General features: G+C 33.7%; 1 protein-coding gene across 2 annotated transcripts; it reads right to left on the bottom strand.

Moving 5' to 3' along the window:
- Positions 1-9,698: 9,698 nt before the first annotated feature.
- LOC125843791 (uncharacterized) lies at positions 9,699-15,227 on the bottom strand. 2 transcript variants are annotated; one of them, XM_049522995.1, is made up of 10 exons: positions 15,093-15,227; positions 14,790-14,987; positions 13,674-13,840; positions 13,198-13,296; positions 12,994-13,062; positions 12,784-12,924; positions 12,590-12,679; positions 12,085-12,255; positions 9,983-10,058; positions 9,699-9,911 (listed from the first exon to the last, which is right to left on the bottom strand). In XM_049522995.1, exons 1-10 carry the CDS (start codon positions 15,139-15,141, stop codon positions 9,784-9,786), a joined length of 1,188 nt encoding a protein of 395 aa, XP_049378952.1. In that variant the 5' UTR covers positions 15,142-15,227; the 3' UTR covers positions 9,699-9,783. The 2 variants fall into 2 exon arrangements, with proteins under 2 accessions (XP_049378952.1, XP_049378953.1); XM_049522996.1 differs by having other exon boundaries at positions 12,085-12,252.
- Between the last annotated feature and the right edge of the window lie 169 nt (positions 15,228-15,396).

Genomic DNA, 15,396 nt, shown 5'->3' with positions numbered 1-15,396 from the left:
TTTTGTTAATAATTTCTTTTGTGATGTAGATATATACTTTTAGATATCTTTCTACAAAATTTAGATAATTGTCACGATTTGTTTTTGATGCTCAAGACAAAAGAATGAGTATATTTATCAATGTTATTTATGTGATTTAAACTTTCAGGAAGTTTGCTTCAAAATAGTTAGTACTATATAAACATTGCCTTTTTATTTTACTTATTTACTATTTCTTAATATTTCAGTATTTTAGACGAAGAAAAGTTCATATGACTTGTAATAACGCCAATTGAAGTTTGTATGAGTTTAATTTTTATTATTTATTTAATACCTAATTTTATGAGATAAATATTTTCATTAATGCAAATATATATGTATATTTGGGTAGGTATTTGTATTTAAATTAAAGTATTATATATGTCACAAATGTATTATCAAGCTAACGAGATCTTCTAACTTTATTTTATAATGTTCCGAGTTCTTTTTTTAAAAAAAAACTCACAAAAAATGTGAAAATATGTGAATATATAAAATGTAGTTGTTCTCTTCACATGTTCATATGACATCTAAACAATTTAACGTAGAATACATATGCAAAGCACATCTGGTTAGATGACAAGAAAATACAAAATAAATATTATTTATAAGGTAATATTAGTGAGATAAGACTAATTACATGATTGAACCTCATCAAATTGAAATAAATGTATACATAATTGCATTTAACTAATAAAAAATTTCAAAAGTTTTCTTTACTTTCTTAAACTTCATGCCAAGTCAAACTAGGTCACCCATTTTGAAACGGAGGGAATATTATTTTTTGCTAAGCTTATTATTGAAATCTTCGCTTAAATAAGCAATACTATTTACTATAACATATATTTTTGAAATTGATAATCACGTGCAACGCACGTGTCAAAAAACTAGTATATATATATATATATATATGGGGGGGAGGGGTTGTTTTTACAAAATATAAACTTGTGGACCAATTTTTGTATTTAAAAAAATCTCAAATCATGATATGATATTCTAAAATCATGATTTTTGAAGAAATTGAAATCTCATCTCATAATATGAAATTATGAGATGAAATTAGCATGATATCGCATGCCCAAACGCTGATTTCATATCGCATGTCCAAATATATACTAAGTTTTGCCTGAAAGCCTCTACTAAGATGAGTTGTTGGGACAAGCCCCCAACTAACTCTAACTGTCTGTAAACTGAAAGATTAAAGTAAAGAAAGATAAAAGTAGATATTTTCCTCGAAAGATGAAAACTCACCAAACTCAATTGGTGAGATGATAACAAAATTGTACTAACTGCAAGTTTGATGTTGAACGCTTGAACCTATATTATGAACAATATAGTGCAAAAAAAATATGTTGTCAGTATTTTAAATTTACAGAGTATGCGAGATATGCACTATACTCTAATATGTTGAACATGATCAATTTGAGATGCTAAACTGAATATTAAACTGTGATAAATAATTTAATGCAATGACCAATTAATAAACATGCAATTGAGCAATATTGTACTAAATAAATTAAATACATATGCATACAAATATTTGAGACTGAACTGTGGTAGATATTGATGATCAACATATTTCGACTGAGTTAAGTGGAGTCCAATTTGTACCCTGACTGAAAATGTGTTTGTACCTTGTCAAGGGTATGACCACTAGCTAACAAGGATCCAATAAACTGATGTCCAAAAGAACTAAGGTGATATGAAGGGACGATCCTTTATAACCTATGATGACACATAGTTTTGAGACTTAAAAATTGTCACTACATGTCTTATCCCAACTTACAGGTGAACCTTCATTCTTACGTTAGTTTGGTGCTAAGTAATACTTCTAACTGAATTTATACTAATAAACTAAATAGTTCAATAATATTGAAATCTGAGACTAAAACGCTAGAGATTTTTTTTTAATAAAAATGATAGACTTCATTTGAAAGCATCTTATACATGTGGAATTGAATAATCGAGTGTAACACTAATTGTGACAATTATATATTCTAAACAAAAACATTCAATTTAAACAACACAGGTCTAAAGGTATGAAATTTTGTGTTATGAGAGTTCATGAAATATACTTAAGTAAAATACTAAATTATATGAATGAAAAAAAAACATGTCTTTATAGACTACCAATGAATGTAACTTAAAATTACACTGAAATTTATATTGTTCATAAGAATTCTATTTTGAAATTTAATAATTGAAGAATGAAGTCCAATTTTTAAGATTCAATAAGTGAAAGGATATCCACTAGTGAAATTTTATATACTTAGAAGGAAAGATCTAATGGAATCCATATTAATGCGAATGGGATTAAGGATTTCAATTAGGTTAAAGAGTAAGTGAGAATAATATATATTTTTTGGTTTCCATCCGATGTCCGGTACTTATATTGGAGTCCGACTAAATTCAAATTCGTGCCAGGAAATCCCACATTGATGGGTAAAACGCTTCCTAACAAAGACGACTCCATACCCAAGAGAGCTTGAACCCAAAACCTTTTGGTTAAGGATGGAGAAGTAATTACCACTCTATCACTAACTCTTGTTGGTAGTGAGAATAATATTGATCTTCATTGTGGATTAAAATATTTTGTGATTCTTATGTCAATTTTTACAACATTTATTAATGGTTGGTCTAAATCGTAAAAGTCCTAGAAACTTTCATTTCAATTTTCAATATGATATGATTAATTAACTTTAATGAGTCAGAATAGATGCATGAAAGTGAGAGAATCATCCTGGTTGGTGACTTTGTGGGCTTCATTGCATTGTATATATTCTCAGTATTTCACCTTTACAAGTTTTATTTATTTCATATAAAGTGTTATTTTTAAGTTTGTGTTCAAACAATTTTTCCTTTATAATCATTATGTGAGAACTCATATTCGGGAAAATATTTTATTTTTTTCTAATTCCTTACCGATTCTTTTCAGTCTATGTCCTTTTTATCAGAATATTATTTTTATACATAAGAATTTTTCATTTTTATATATAATTTTTTGACAAAATAATTTATTCTATTCAAATGATTAGAAAACAAGAAATCTCATTTCCTTTGTAATGTTTATTATCTCAACAATAATTTATTTATTTTTTAAATAGTAATTATTAGATTTTTATGGTGATGACATGTGACACTTTTTACTTCTCCTATTATATATAGATAGATTCATCTCGATATGTTGGTGAATTTACACCCCAAGCTTTTAATGATTATTGTATATCAACTGGGATAACAGTTGAGCATTCGGCTGCTCATATTCATACTCAAAATGGTCTAGCAGATATATTGTTTAAACGCTTCCAATTAAAGAAAGAACATTTTTTAATAAAACCAGAGTTTTGGGTAAGGGTTCAATTAATTATCTAAGGAAGGATTTAGGCATCTTAGAGAATCCGCTAACACACTGTTGACCGACGAATTTAAAAGTTGGCTAATTTTATAGAAAGGGTTACTTATAAAAATCTCGTTTGAAACTTATATAAAAATCTTCTTGATACTTCTAAAAAATCTCAAGAATAAACCTAACTTAAAACTTTTATCCATAGTCATGTTTTGAATCCTACGATTAATTCAAACTCATTAACATGAATTAAAGGACCTTGTTTAACAACTATGAAAGGATATTGAAGATCCTTAAGTCATTCATACAAAGTCTTAAGTTAAATTAAAAGACAACTAATTTATTTTAAGAAACTTGACAATTTTATCCTACTCAAAAATTTGAACTAAATAGATAGTTCAAACTCATAAACATGGATTCAAAACTAATTACTAACTATGAAAGAATATGAATAATTCTCAAGTTAGTCTAAGAGCTAAGATTACTCGACTAAAAAGAATTTGAAAAAAAATAAAAAAAAATTAAACTTACTCAAAATGAATAACAAAATAGAAAACTTCCCCAAGGATTCATCTAAATTAACAAAATAAAATGTTTAAAAGTTAGCGATCATCAACATATATTCACAAATAGAGTAGATAACTAAATAAAATAAAGAGCTGGATAAAAAGGGAACTTTGGCCCCTTTATGGTTCTGCCGCCACAACTGCACTCAAATTGAGACTTTTCAAGTCCAATTTTTCAGATTTCCAGCCCTTTGGAATACCATCGTTGCTGCTGATTTTTATTATACGGGACTTTAAGCCCAGAACTTGAATTTTTTAGCCCTTTGGGGGCTGCTGCTACTACTGCAAATTGGACTTATTAAAGTCCAAAAAATTCCAATTTTAGTCCCTTCGGGACTGCTGCTACTGCTGCAACTTAGCTGCTGCCACTGGTTTGGGTTTTAACCCATTAATATTAGCTTCCCTTTCGCGACTCTGATGGAGGTTGACTCAAGAAGGGAAAAATGCAAGAGAGGGGAGTCCAAGTGGACTCAAACGAGAAAGTTCATGCCAAGAAAAGAGGGAAAAGATTAACAACAACATTAGGATGATATCAACTTAAGCTTAAAACTCTTGATGACATGTTTATCTCTGCTGAAATTTTATTAAACAATCAACTATAATTATTTATCACTGTTTAGGAAAAGCAAACTGACATTAGTATGAATTCAATTCAAAACAACAGAGACTGCCACATTTAAACATGTTGAAGAAACCTATCAATCAGTAACTCGGGGAAAGAAGGTAAACAAAACTAAATTTTGGAGCTTTCTGACTGAAATTTCAATCAAAACAATCTAAAGGATCTCTGAAGCAACGCTTAAAGGTTTAAGACTTCTTGAAATCAAACTAACACCAGTTCATGATTCACTCATCAAAATAAAAGATTCTATGATAAATGCAATAGCTACTTAAACAGGATACTCAAACTCAAATACAAAGCAAGCTCGACTTCATTGAGAGCGATTACAAATTTATAAATCAGTCCTACTATGAACTAGTAAGAGGATTTGAATCAAATAAAGGTCAATAAGGAGGGAAGAACATGCTAATAATCTTCATGATTATGAGAATTAACTTGAAGAGTATAAAAGAGACATTAATCCTTGCTTAAAGCATACGGACAAATGGGGTAATCCAAACTAATTTAACGATAAGAAATATTGCCGAGCCATGATCAATACAAGAGAGAATCAACCGCTAATCCTAACACACAAATAGACTCAAGCCTATTTAACATTCATCATTTGGACAGAAGCGTCTTAAGTTCATACCACCAACAAGGTTTCACCTTAAAACAACAAATCAGCGGTTACCCAACTTAGATGAGAAGAAAATCAAACTAAAGCGCGCAATACGAAGCTGGAGCTTAAATGGATATAAAAAGAGAACTTAAGCAGCCCACGAGTTCAAGAGATTCAAGCTTGCAAATGTAATAGTTCAAGAACAAGATTAGTTTTAAGCTAAATAAATACACATTTTTTTAACCCAAAAACTAAAAATAGGATACACTGAGGAACCATCATTTTTTCTTTCAAAAAAAAAAGTGACAGTTACTGAAACGTACTCAAAACCATACTAAAACATGTTGTTAGCAAATTTAAGCTTGAACAAATATCAACTATAAAGAAACATGAGCAAGGGTACAGTATAATGCCAAAGAAGAAAATATTAGAAAATAAATGAATATGTTGAGCACAGTAGTTTTTAACAGATAAATCAAACTAATAAGCTTAACATCTTATACGCATAAACACAAAATTGGATGCTTATCATTAAAGGAAAAAATGTAAGGATTAGAACCAAGGTGAACATTAATCTTCACGGCCAATTCAGACGAGCAACACGAATAGAACACCAAAGAAGTTAGGAAGACTTACGACTATAACAATAAAACAGTAAGCACAGGAGAAACATTATTAGCTATTCAAATATCAAACCAAAGTCTAAACAAAGTCAAGAACACATAAATAGAAGACAAGTCGGGAATTAAACACAAACAAAGCTAAGAAAGAATTTACCTAGTTCTGGGCAGCGAACTGGAATGACAAGTGGTAAACAACGAGGGTCCACCACCAAAGGAGCTTTTCCGGAAAGCTTGGATGAAGACTTCAAGGATAGAACCTTATGAAAAAAAATTAAACCTTCAAGCTTTGGACTATCTAAATCGATTTCTTTGTAAACCTTATATCTCTCTGTATATCAATGAAGAACGACCCCTCTTTTTCGGTGAAATAACAGGGATATTTATAAGGAAAAACTAGGGTTGGGAATTTTGGAAAAAGGGTTGAGAAGTTGGATAAGAACAAGGCCCGCCAATTTGAATTCCAACTCCAATTCCCTAAAAAAAAAACTAGAATTCTCATAATTTCAACGGATTGAAATAGAGGTGGACGATCTCGATTCACTTGGGTGTCCTTGAACTCGACGTGGCGTCAATCCGCGAGAGCAAGGATGATTCCGCGGCTGGAAAAGGCTGGAACAGTACTAGGCGTACTGTTTGTCGAGGGAAAGAAAGAAAACGACGAGAATAAAGCTGTGTACCGCCTGTACGCGTAGGGCGTACTGTTCCATCTATTTGACGCCGTTTGCTGCATATATTCACGCCGTCTGGGATCACTGTGTATTGACGTTGTTGTCGCTTCTGGGTTTCTTCGCGTGAAGCTGAAACGTGATGAGGTCGGTTGGTACTGATGTATTGTTATTGTATGTAATCTGATGGGTATTGGGTCTGTTTTGGCATGAAAGGAATTGGGCTGGGTTAGGTATAATTGCTTTGGGNTATTACTATCTCATTTAGATCCTCACACAAATAAATGTGAAATAGAAGTTCAAAAGATAATTCATTTGCAAAATATTGCAAATCAACTGCCATAAGCATTTACTGACTTATCAAGAATTACTAAATCTCATATTCCCGAGTTGATGTCCCGGTAGGACAATTAATTAATGCAAATGAGTCTAAAGCACGTTTAAAACATGATAGACCGATTGGTTCTAAAGTAAAAAATCCTCGAAAAAGGAAAGGAACAAATGGTCATGATATAAAAGAACCTACTCAAGAAGAGTAAAGACACATAATAATTGATGAAACCTTGGAAGAGGTTCAAGTGCCTGAAAATAACGAAGAGATCTCAATAAATTATGTCTCATTGAAAAAACTGTGCAATTGAAATAATATAATTATCGACAATATTTTTACTTATAATATTTCTATTAAAATAATGCAACAAGATGAGGATTATGAACCAAAATCTGTCGAGCAATGTATATAGAGGAATGATTGGCCAAAATGAAAATATGCAATTCAAGTTGAATTAGATTTGCTTGAAAAACACAAAGTTTTTGGACCGATATTCTGAACACCTGAAGGTATAAATCTTGTCAGGTACAAATAGGTTTTTGTGCGAAAATGAAATTAGAAAAATGAAGTCGTAACATATGAAGCACGACTTGTGACACAACGATTTTCACAAAGACCTGACATTGATTATATAGAAACATATTCTCATGTGGTGGATGCAATCACTTTCAGGTATCTTATTAATATGGAAGTTCATGAAAAACTTGACATGCATCTAATGGATGTCGTTGCAACCTGTATATATGGCTCAGTAGACAACGATATTTTTATGAAAAATCCTGAAGGGTTTAAAATGCCTGAAATGTATAAAGATTCCCAGGAAACTTGTTCAATAAAACTTCAAAAATCATAATCCAAATTGAAATAATCAAGACACATGTAGTATAATCGCCTTACCAAATACCTATTAAAGAAAGGGTACAAGAATGACTCAATTTGTCCTTGTGTATTTATTAAAAGGTCTGGATCATAATTTGTTATAATAGCGGTATATTTTTTATGACTTGAATATCATTGAAACTCGTGAAGGGATTTCAAAGGCAGTAGAATGTCTCAAAAAGAAATTTGAAATGAAAGATCTTGGAAGGACAAAATGAACATTTTACGAATAGAATATTTATTCATCAATCGACATATACCAAAATTATTTTTAAAAGAGTTTACATGGATAAAGCACATCCATTAAGTACCCCAATGATTGTAAGATCACTTGATATTAATAAAGATAGATTTTGACCTCATGAAAATGATGAAAAACTTGTTGGCGATGAGACCTCATATCTTAGTGCAATTGGTGCATTGATGTACCTTGCTTATAATTCTCGACCAAATATATTTGTAGTTCTTCCCCAACACAGAGACACTGGAATGGTATTAAGCACATATTCAGATATTTTTTAGGAACCATAGATATGAGACTATTTTATTTAAAAGGGTCCGATTCACAATTAATTGGTTATGCAGATGCAAGATATTTGTCTAACCCATATAGAGGTCGATTTATTTACATATGGAGGTACAACCATATCATGGTGTTCAACAAAATAAACTATGATTGCTACTTCTTCAAATCATGCAGAAATAATAGCCATTCATGAAGTTAGTCGAGAATATGTTTGGTTGAGATCTATAACTCAACACATCTAGGAAACATGTGGTTTTCCTTCGAGGAAAGAGATTCCAATGAAATTATATATGAACAATGTTGTATGTGTAGCTCAACTAAGAGGAGGATACATCAAAGGAGACAAAACCAAATATATATCACCAAAAAAAAATTTCACTCACGATCTTAAGACGAAGGATGAAATAAATGTTCAACAAGTTCCTTCCAGTGATAATTTAGCAGATATGCTCACCAAGGCATTACCAACTTCAATCTTTGAGAAGTTGAGAAACAAGATCGAAATGAGTCATTTTCTAGATATCACGGGGAGTAAATACGCATTGCACTCTTTTTTCCTTAACCAAGGTTTTATACCACCGATTTTCCTGATAAGGTTTTTAATGAGACAACAAATTATGCATATTACTATAGTTTTTCTTCCACTATTATTTTTTCTTTTATATGGACAGCCAAGGGGGAGTAATGTAAAATGGATGTCCAAATTAATACGGCATGTGTTGTAAGTTAATTATACACATAATATGTTAAGTGGTGTATACTAGTTAGCTATATGATATACTTGGTGCTCAAAATGTATACATGCCAAAAAGATATCCATGTATCACACTTGGTGTTCAACTATATACAACTATATACTCCCTCTTCTTGTAACAAAGAGAGAAGCAAGAACAAGTGAAAAGAAAAATACTACACCTACTATTTCTCATCCATCTTTTTTGTTATCTTAGCATTGATACTTATTTTATAACAAGGGTATATTTATACAGTATCCCTCATTCGACATAATCAAAATGAGTTAGAAGGATAATCAAAAATCAAAATCCTATTTGAGTACATGTAATAAGGCACATATCTTCCATACTTATTTAAGGAGGAAGAAGCGAAGAAAGATAGGAGGAGATACTGATTTGCATCTTCTCAAATTCCAGGAGATTTCATCCATGCATGGAGCATTGAGCGATTACTTATAGTTAGTAGGAGTTATTTGACAGTTCTTTATAGTTCCTAGAAGTTACCTATCCTTATTCTAAATAGTTATGAAGTAGATATAATTATCTATTATATAATAGGAGAACTAGTAATAAGTAGACATGTGTTGATATATCTTTTGTATGTAGAAAAGGTTGTTCTAAGAGATACAAGATACTTGTCTCTCTTTGGACTTTCTATTGTTCTACGAGATACTTGTGTCTCTCTTTATATTTTCTATTGCTTTTATCTAGAAAAAACCTCGGTTTCTATCAACATGTCAGCCAAATTGTTTTATTTGACAACTTTTTTGGGTACAAAATTAAGGAATTTAGTAAAAGATACATTTGTATCATCATTAAAAGGTTAAGGCCACTCATCTGTAAACAAAATGTGTGAATGTGCGGAAAATAACTCATTTCTCAACAATAAACTCTTTAATTTCTATTCCAGTATGTCGAGCACCTCCCTGTAGTAGAAGCAAAACCTCATCACCAACTTTTAGTGAGGTCACTGGAATTGTTGTACGCTGATGTCCCTCACCTGCAGAAAGAGAGGGATGTTGAACCACAGAAAGAGCAAAAAGAGAAAGCTCCTTCGACTAGATTATTTACCATGAAGGGGAGAGACTAATCCAACTGTTTCCGCATTCTGCAAGAGAATGGAATAGCTTTCATTTTCTGATTCTACCTGCATGATTGCCATTTCCAAATTAGGATTAGAGATACAAATAGACAAATGTAACTGGTTGAAAGTTAAACCAGTCAGCGAAACTTTATAATAGTTCTTCATTTTCACGTGAAATGTTGCAAGTTGCAGATGCTGAAACTAGTAGTACTATGAACAGCTCAACGAGTTATACGACAGAGCTACCTAAAGGTATTTTCCAACTTGTTCTTTTGCTGGTGTGCGCATGCCTTATGCTCAATTCTTTTACTCTTGAACAAGCAGTCTCACCCAGAAGTTAAATACTTCAAGTATGTCAGGCGTACACCAACATTTGCAGATTGCAACTTTTCTTCTTTTTTTTTTTCTTTTTTTTTTTGAGAAAGAACAAGCTAAGATATTGTAACACCTTGGAAGTACATGTTCAGTTGGAAGTTAAAGAGTTTCAGATCTGGTGCAAAGTTGCTGGGTTTGGCTTCCATGAGNTATGAACAGCTCAACGAGTTATACGACAGAGCTACCTAAGGTATTTTCCAACTTGTTCTTTTGCTGGTGTGCGCATGCCTTATGCTCAATTCTTTTACTCTTGAACAAGAAGTCTCACCCAGAAGTTAAATACTTCAAGTATGTCAGGCGTACACCAACATTTGCAGATTGCAACTTTCCTTTTTTTTTTTTTTTTTGAGAAAGAACAAGCTAAGATATTGTAACACCTTGGAAGTACGTGTTCAGTTGGAAGTTAAAGAGTTTCAGATCTGATGCAAAGTTGCTGGGTTTGGCTTCCATGAGGGCATTCACGGACTGTATAAGGTTTCACGGTCCGTGGAAGGAGCCTGAGGAATTGAAATCTCTAAGTCATGGACCACAGATGTACGGACCGTAGAGCAGTCCACGGATCAACCTTCAGAAAGTTGATAAATGAGGGGTGACAGGACAGTTGGGATTCACGAGCCATGGTTGGTTTTATGGACCGTGGGTGAGTCCGTAGACCATGCCACTAGACTTTAGGGAACTTTGGTCAAGGATGGTTGCATGGGAGGGTTGTACGGCCAGTGAAAGTATCCACGAACCGTAGATTCTATCGTGGAATGAAGGATCAGAAAGCTGGAAGTTTTGGGCTTCGATACGACAAGAGCGTCCACAGACCATCAAAGGATTCATAGCCCGTGGATGGTGCCCATGAAGGGTGGCTTGCCAGTTTTTAGTTAAGGTATTTGGGTCTTTTCCTACTCTTTTAACTCCTATACTTTGTAGTTTTGAGCCTATTTAGAAAACTTTAAAGGATTCCTAATCACCCTAACCTCCCACACTCACTCTCATTCTCCTAAATTCAAAATTCCTCTCTCAAGTCTTCTTCCCCAAGAAAGCTAGGGTTCCAAGGATTCAAATCTCCATACACAATACATTCTGAGTACTGAACGCATACATTCTTGTGCCTATATTGACTTATAACATAGGTGTTGACGCTCCCATCAGATGTGTGGTTAGTATACTCTTATTAGCTTTGTTCAGTATTGATAAGTTCTCATGGTTTAGGGACATACCACTTATGTTTTCTTTATGATCATTTCAGACTTTATTTCAGATTTAACTGTTCGAGTGAGCTAGGGCTTGTCCGAGTGACTCACTTACATAGTGGAGGCTTATTCAGACATTATTACTTCCCAGTTATAAGTCCTTGTATTCATATTATCCCTATATTTTGAAAGTATCATTTGAGACTTTATTCCGCTTTCCTTGCTATTTCAATTATGTATGCTTTCTTAGTGTCAAGCTATGTCATGTGGTTCACTTAGAGTCTCTCGGGATTCTAGGTACCATGTCATGTCTAGGGGTAGTCTTGGGTTGTGACAGATATCCTTGTCAAATCACATTTGTCCAGCTAATTTGATTTCTATTTTCCTACTTGAGATACTCTATGATGAATAGTTGTATTATGCTTGTATCCATAGCCACAATATGCCAAAGTTACACTAGCAAGAAAATCACACTAACAAGCAAAGAAGGCAGAGAACCTTTAATTTTAGCAGAGATGGAAAGCTTCACAAACCTTTGCCTCCACAAGGATCAGTGGTCTAGTCTCTACCTTTACACGGCCAACAATTGTTGTTTGCTGCATACCCCTTTGATCAACCACAATGACCTCTTTCCCAGACTTGAGTTCTGAGAGATAGCTAGTCTTTCCTCCAGGAACAGCAACATATGCATGGACAGGCCCCTGCTAAAGTCCAAAGAATTGTCATACTGAAGACCACCGGCTGTACATTATAGTTTGAGATGCATTAACGCAATTCAACACCAAAAAGAATTGGGGTTGAGGATCTGGAACAAAAACTTATAAAAATCACAAGGGGAAAATGCAGTTATGGTAATACTAGAGATGTCTTCTCTAGAGGTTAGCACTAAGATCCAGTTTGTGGAGATAACTGTTTGGCAAACCACCAGAAATGCTAACGAAACATTGAAATAACAAAATGATACTTTCACTGTCAAGTTAAAGTTGTTGTCCTTTCGATCCTTTACTGAACATTTAAATGGCTTCAAATGGGACGCACCGCATTAACTCGAAAAGGCCTGCTAGAGATGTAATTTGACTCCAAGCATTCTGAGTGAACAAGGAAAAGCCCTCTTGCAAAGGATCCAACCTAAGGGACAAAAGTTATGCAGTAAGAATGAAATTGAAATGCCAAAAACTAAGACTATTTGCAAATTGTAGACAAACAGAATAGACAGGACAGAAGGAGCAAACCAGAAGACCTTCACCAGGTCTCATGAGGCTGCAGATATCCACACAGACACGATCACCCATTCCAGTCACTTGAATATGAGTTATTATGGCTTTCGTCAAGTTCAACAGACTGTCCACATCACGTCTTCTATCAAAATAACCCTAACAATGACAACTGACATCAAAAACCAACTCTTCACAAGGAAGAATCCCCTTTTGAGAAGGCACTACCTTCAGCTCAAGGATTGTGCCAACATCCTCAACTTTCATTACTACACCACCCAAACCGTGTTCCAAGGCCTGGCAAAGCAGAAAAGATGGAAGTGAAACTTGGTGCTTCTTAATAGCAAAACACCACTCTAAGTACCACAATATCCCCTACTTTGTGTGAGACTTTCGTTTCTTCATGACTTAAAGTTCAGCCTAGTAGACTACCTCAAGAAAGACTTGAGCTTCTGATTGGGTCTTTGAGACAGCAAGTACAGTTGTCTGAGTGCCTTGAAAAGCCGCAACAATGTTTTCAGCAGGTATCACCTAAGAAATGAACAAACATAAACCAGAAATTCAAGTGGACTTGTATAAGATGGAGAATTTAATGTACTTGGAGCAATGCAAGGATTAGCCAATTAACAACTAGAGAGAGCATCCAGATGAACCCAGACAAATAAAATACAGTAATACATAGAAACCAACTCGTCCACTCCAACTGATTTGGATTGAGGCATCGTTGCTTGATTGTTGATCGGATGATGATATGCAACCAACTTACAAAGGTTAAGCTTTTGTAAAAAAAAATTCATTTAGAAATTATTGTTACAAATCTAGAAATGGTTTTTCCATTAGTGTGGTGACAGTTTGCAAAGTATCTTACGACAGCAAACAACATTGTGAAAGAGATGTGCAATGAATACCTGCCAATCTAGTAGATTAACAACTACTTTGTCTGCCTGTTCCTCCGATATCTGAAACTGTTCTAACTGTTGAGGGGAAGAAATCTCAGCAAATGCAGCAACGCTCTTATACTCATGATCAATTAGTCTCCCCTCTTCAACAAAGAGAGGATATATCACTGCAATTGCTGCATGTGATAGAACCAGAAATGTAGCAGAACACAATCAAACATTGTAGAAAACAACATGATTTGAATAGCACAATGGAAATCCATGCTCAGTATACATAGTTAATCAGAAAGAAAGCATGTATGGGGTATAGAATCAGGAAAATCCCTCTTGTTTCTCATGATCATGCCCTGACACTGAATCTTAAACTGGATTTTCAAACTTTAAAAAGTTGAAACTAAACTCGCACAATGATAGGTTATCAAACTACTCCCCCCATGTACCAAAAATAGATGTCCACTTTTACTAGACAAATTTAGAAAATCAAGAGATAATTTTGTTCACCGAGAACACAGTACAATTAAATTTATATGAGGTCAAGGACATGCGTTATCGATTTAGCCCGTTAGGTATTAATAGATAATAGATGTTACCCTTTTGTTTAGGAGTCTGTTATTAGTTTCTTGTATTTCAGCCATCTGATTAGTCATCTTTACTAATTAGAACTTCAATAGTTTCCCATACTCTAGGTTTCTGTTAGTAATGTACCTTATCAGTTCTGTATTGGCTCTATTTAAAGAGAAGGTCGTACGTGAATAAAAGTATCTTTCTCTTCTATACCTCAAACCTTTATATGGTATCAAGAGTTTTTCTTCTCCACACAGAGTTCTAAGTTTCTTATTATCCACTCACCACCAATGGCACCCTCGGTTACCAATTCTGATGCAACTAACACTACCACCATTGTTCAATTCAACCCGGTTACCCAGCTTACGATTAGACTTGCTGGCAGCCATAACTTCTCAATGTGGAAGGCCCAAGTGTCCAAAGGATGATAAAATAAAAGTGTCATTCTAATTATTGTTTTGTTAAGGGGTGTAGCAAGTAAATATTGGATAAATAAAAAATGGGTGTATGTGTTTAAATGTTGGAATGAGCAACAAGTGCAGGAAGAAAAGAAAAACTTACAAGACCAGTCAAGGGCAAGATCTCGGCGATTGGAAGGGAAGATGAAAGTATTCCAGCCTCTCTCCACTGCAGCTGTCATTACTTGCTTGTTCTCCGTCCATATCCATACTGTTTTCTTCTTCGAATTCGAAGGTGTAAATGCACACATTCTAGCGACCCTATTGGTACCCAGAAATTTTCTACAATTTTGCCATTTACCTAACAAATATTAATCACTTTAGTCTTTACATTATTGAGATACAAAACCCCAGTTAATTTATTAATTTTTTGATGTTCAGCGTTGTAGAATGTGTTGTGGAGTACCTGCTACTTTAGGGTAAGAAAGAGAAAGTGAAGGCAAGAGCATATCCATTACTGTTGATCATCAAGCAAATTCTGCTCTTCTTTTTCTCTATGTAAGAGGATTACATTTTTGTCCCATGTGGAAACGCCCCTTTCCATTTCATCATCTCCTCTCTATATGCTAGATAAAAAAGTTAGGGCCGACTTTATTTGATTAATTTATGTGATATTGATAAAATTACTAGAGTCAATTACATTTTTCGATATTTTTTGTTGTTAACTATTTTTGTAATAATTTAAACATATTTTTAAATAATATTTATGG

Source organism: Solanum stenotomum, chromosome 11 (genome assembly GCF_019186545.1).
Source record: "Solanum stenotomum isolate F172 chromosome 11, ASM1918654v1, whole genome shotgun sequence".
NCBI lineage: Eukaryota > Viridiplantae > Streptophyta > Magnoliopsida > Solanales > Solanaceae > Solanum > Solanum stenotomum.
Note: the sequence above shows the minus strand (reverse complement) of the source record. Positions and strands in the feature narration are given on the sequence as shown.

What these genes read in the sequence shown, in the direction of transcription:
- LOC125843791 (XM_049522995.1), bottom strand. Translation starts at nt 15,141, where the DNA reads ATGGATATGCTCTTGCCTTCACTTTCTCTTTCTTACCCTAAAGTAGCA. An exon ending in TTCTTACCCTAAAGTAGCAG is followed by an intron (nt 14,988 to 15,092) that starts GTACTCCACAAC and finishes AATATTTGTTAG; the next exon opens with GTAAATGGCAAAATTGTAGA. An exon ending in GCACAATCCTTGAGCTGAAG is followed by an intron (nt 12,925 to 12,993) that starts GTAGTGCCTTCT and finishes TGTCATTGTTAG; the next exon opens with GGTTATTTTGATAGAAGACG.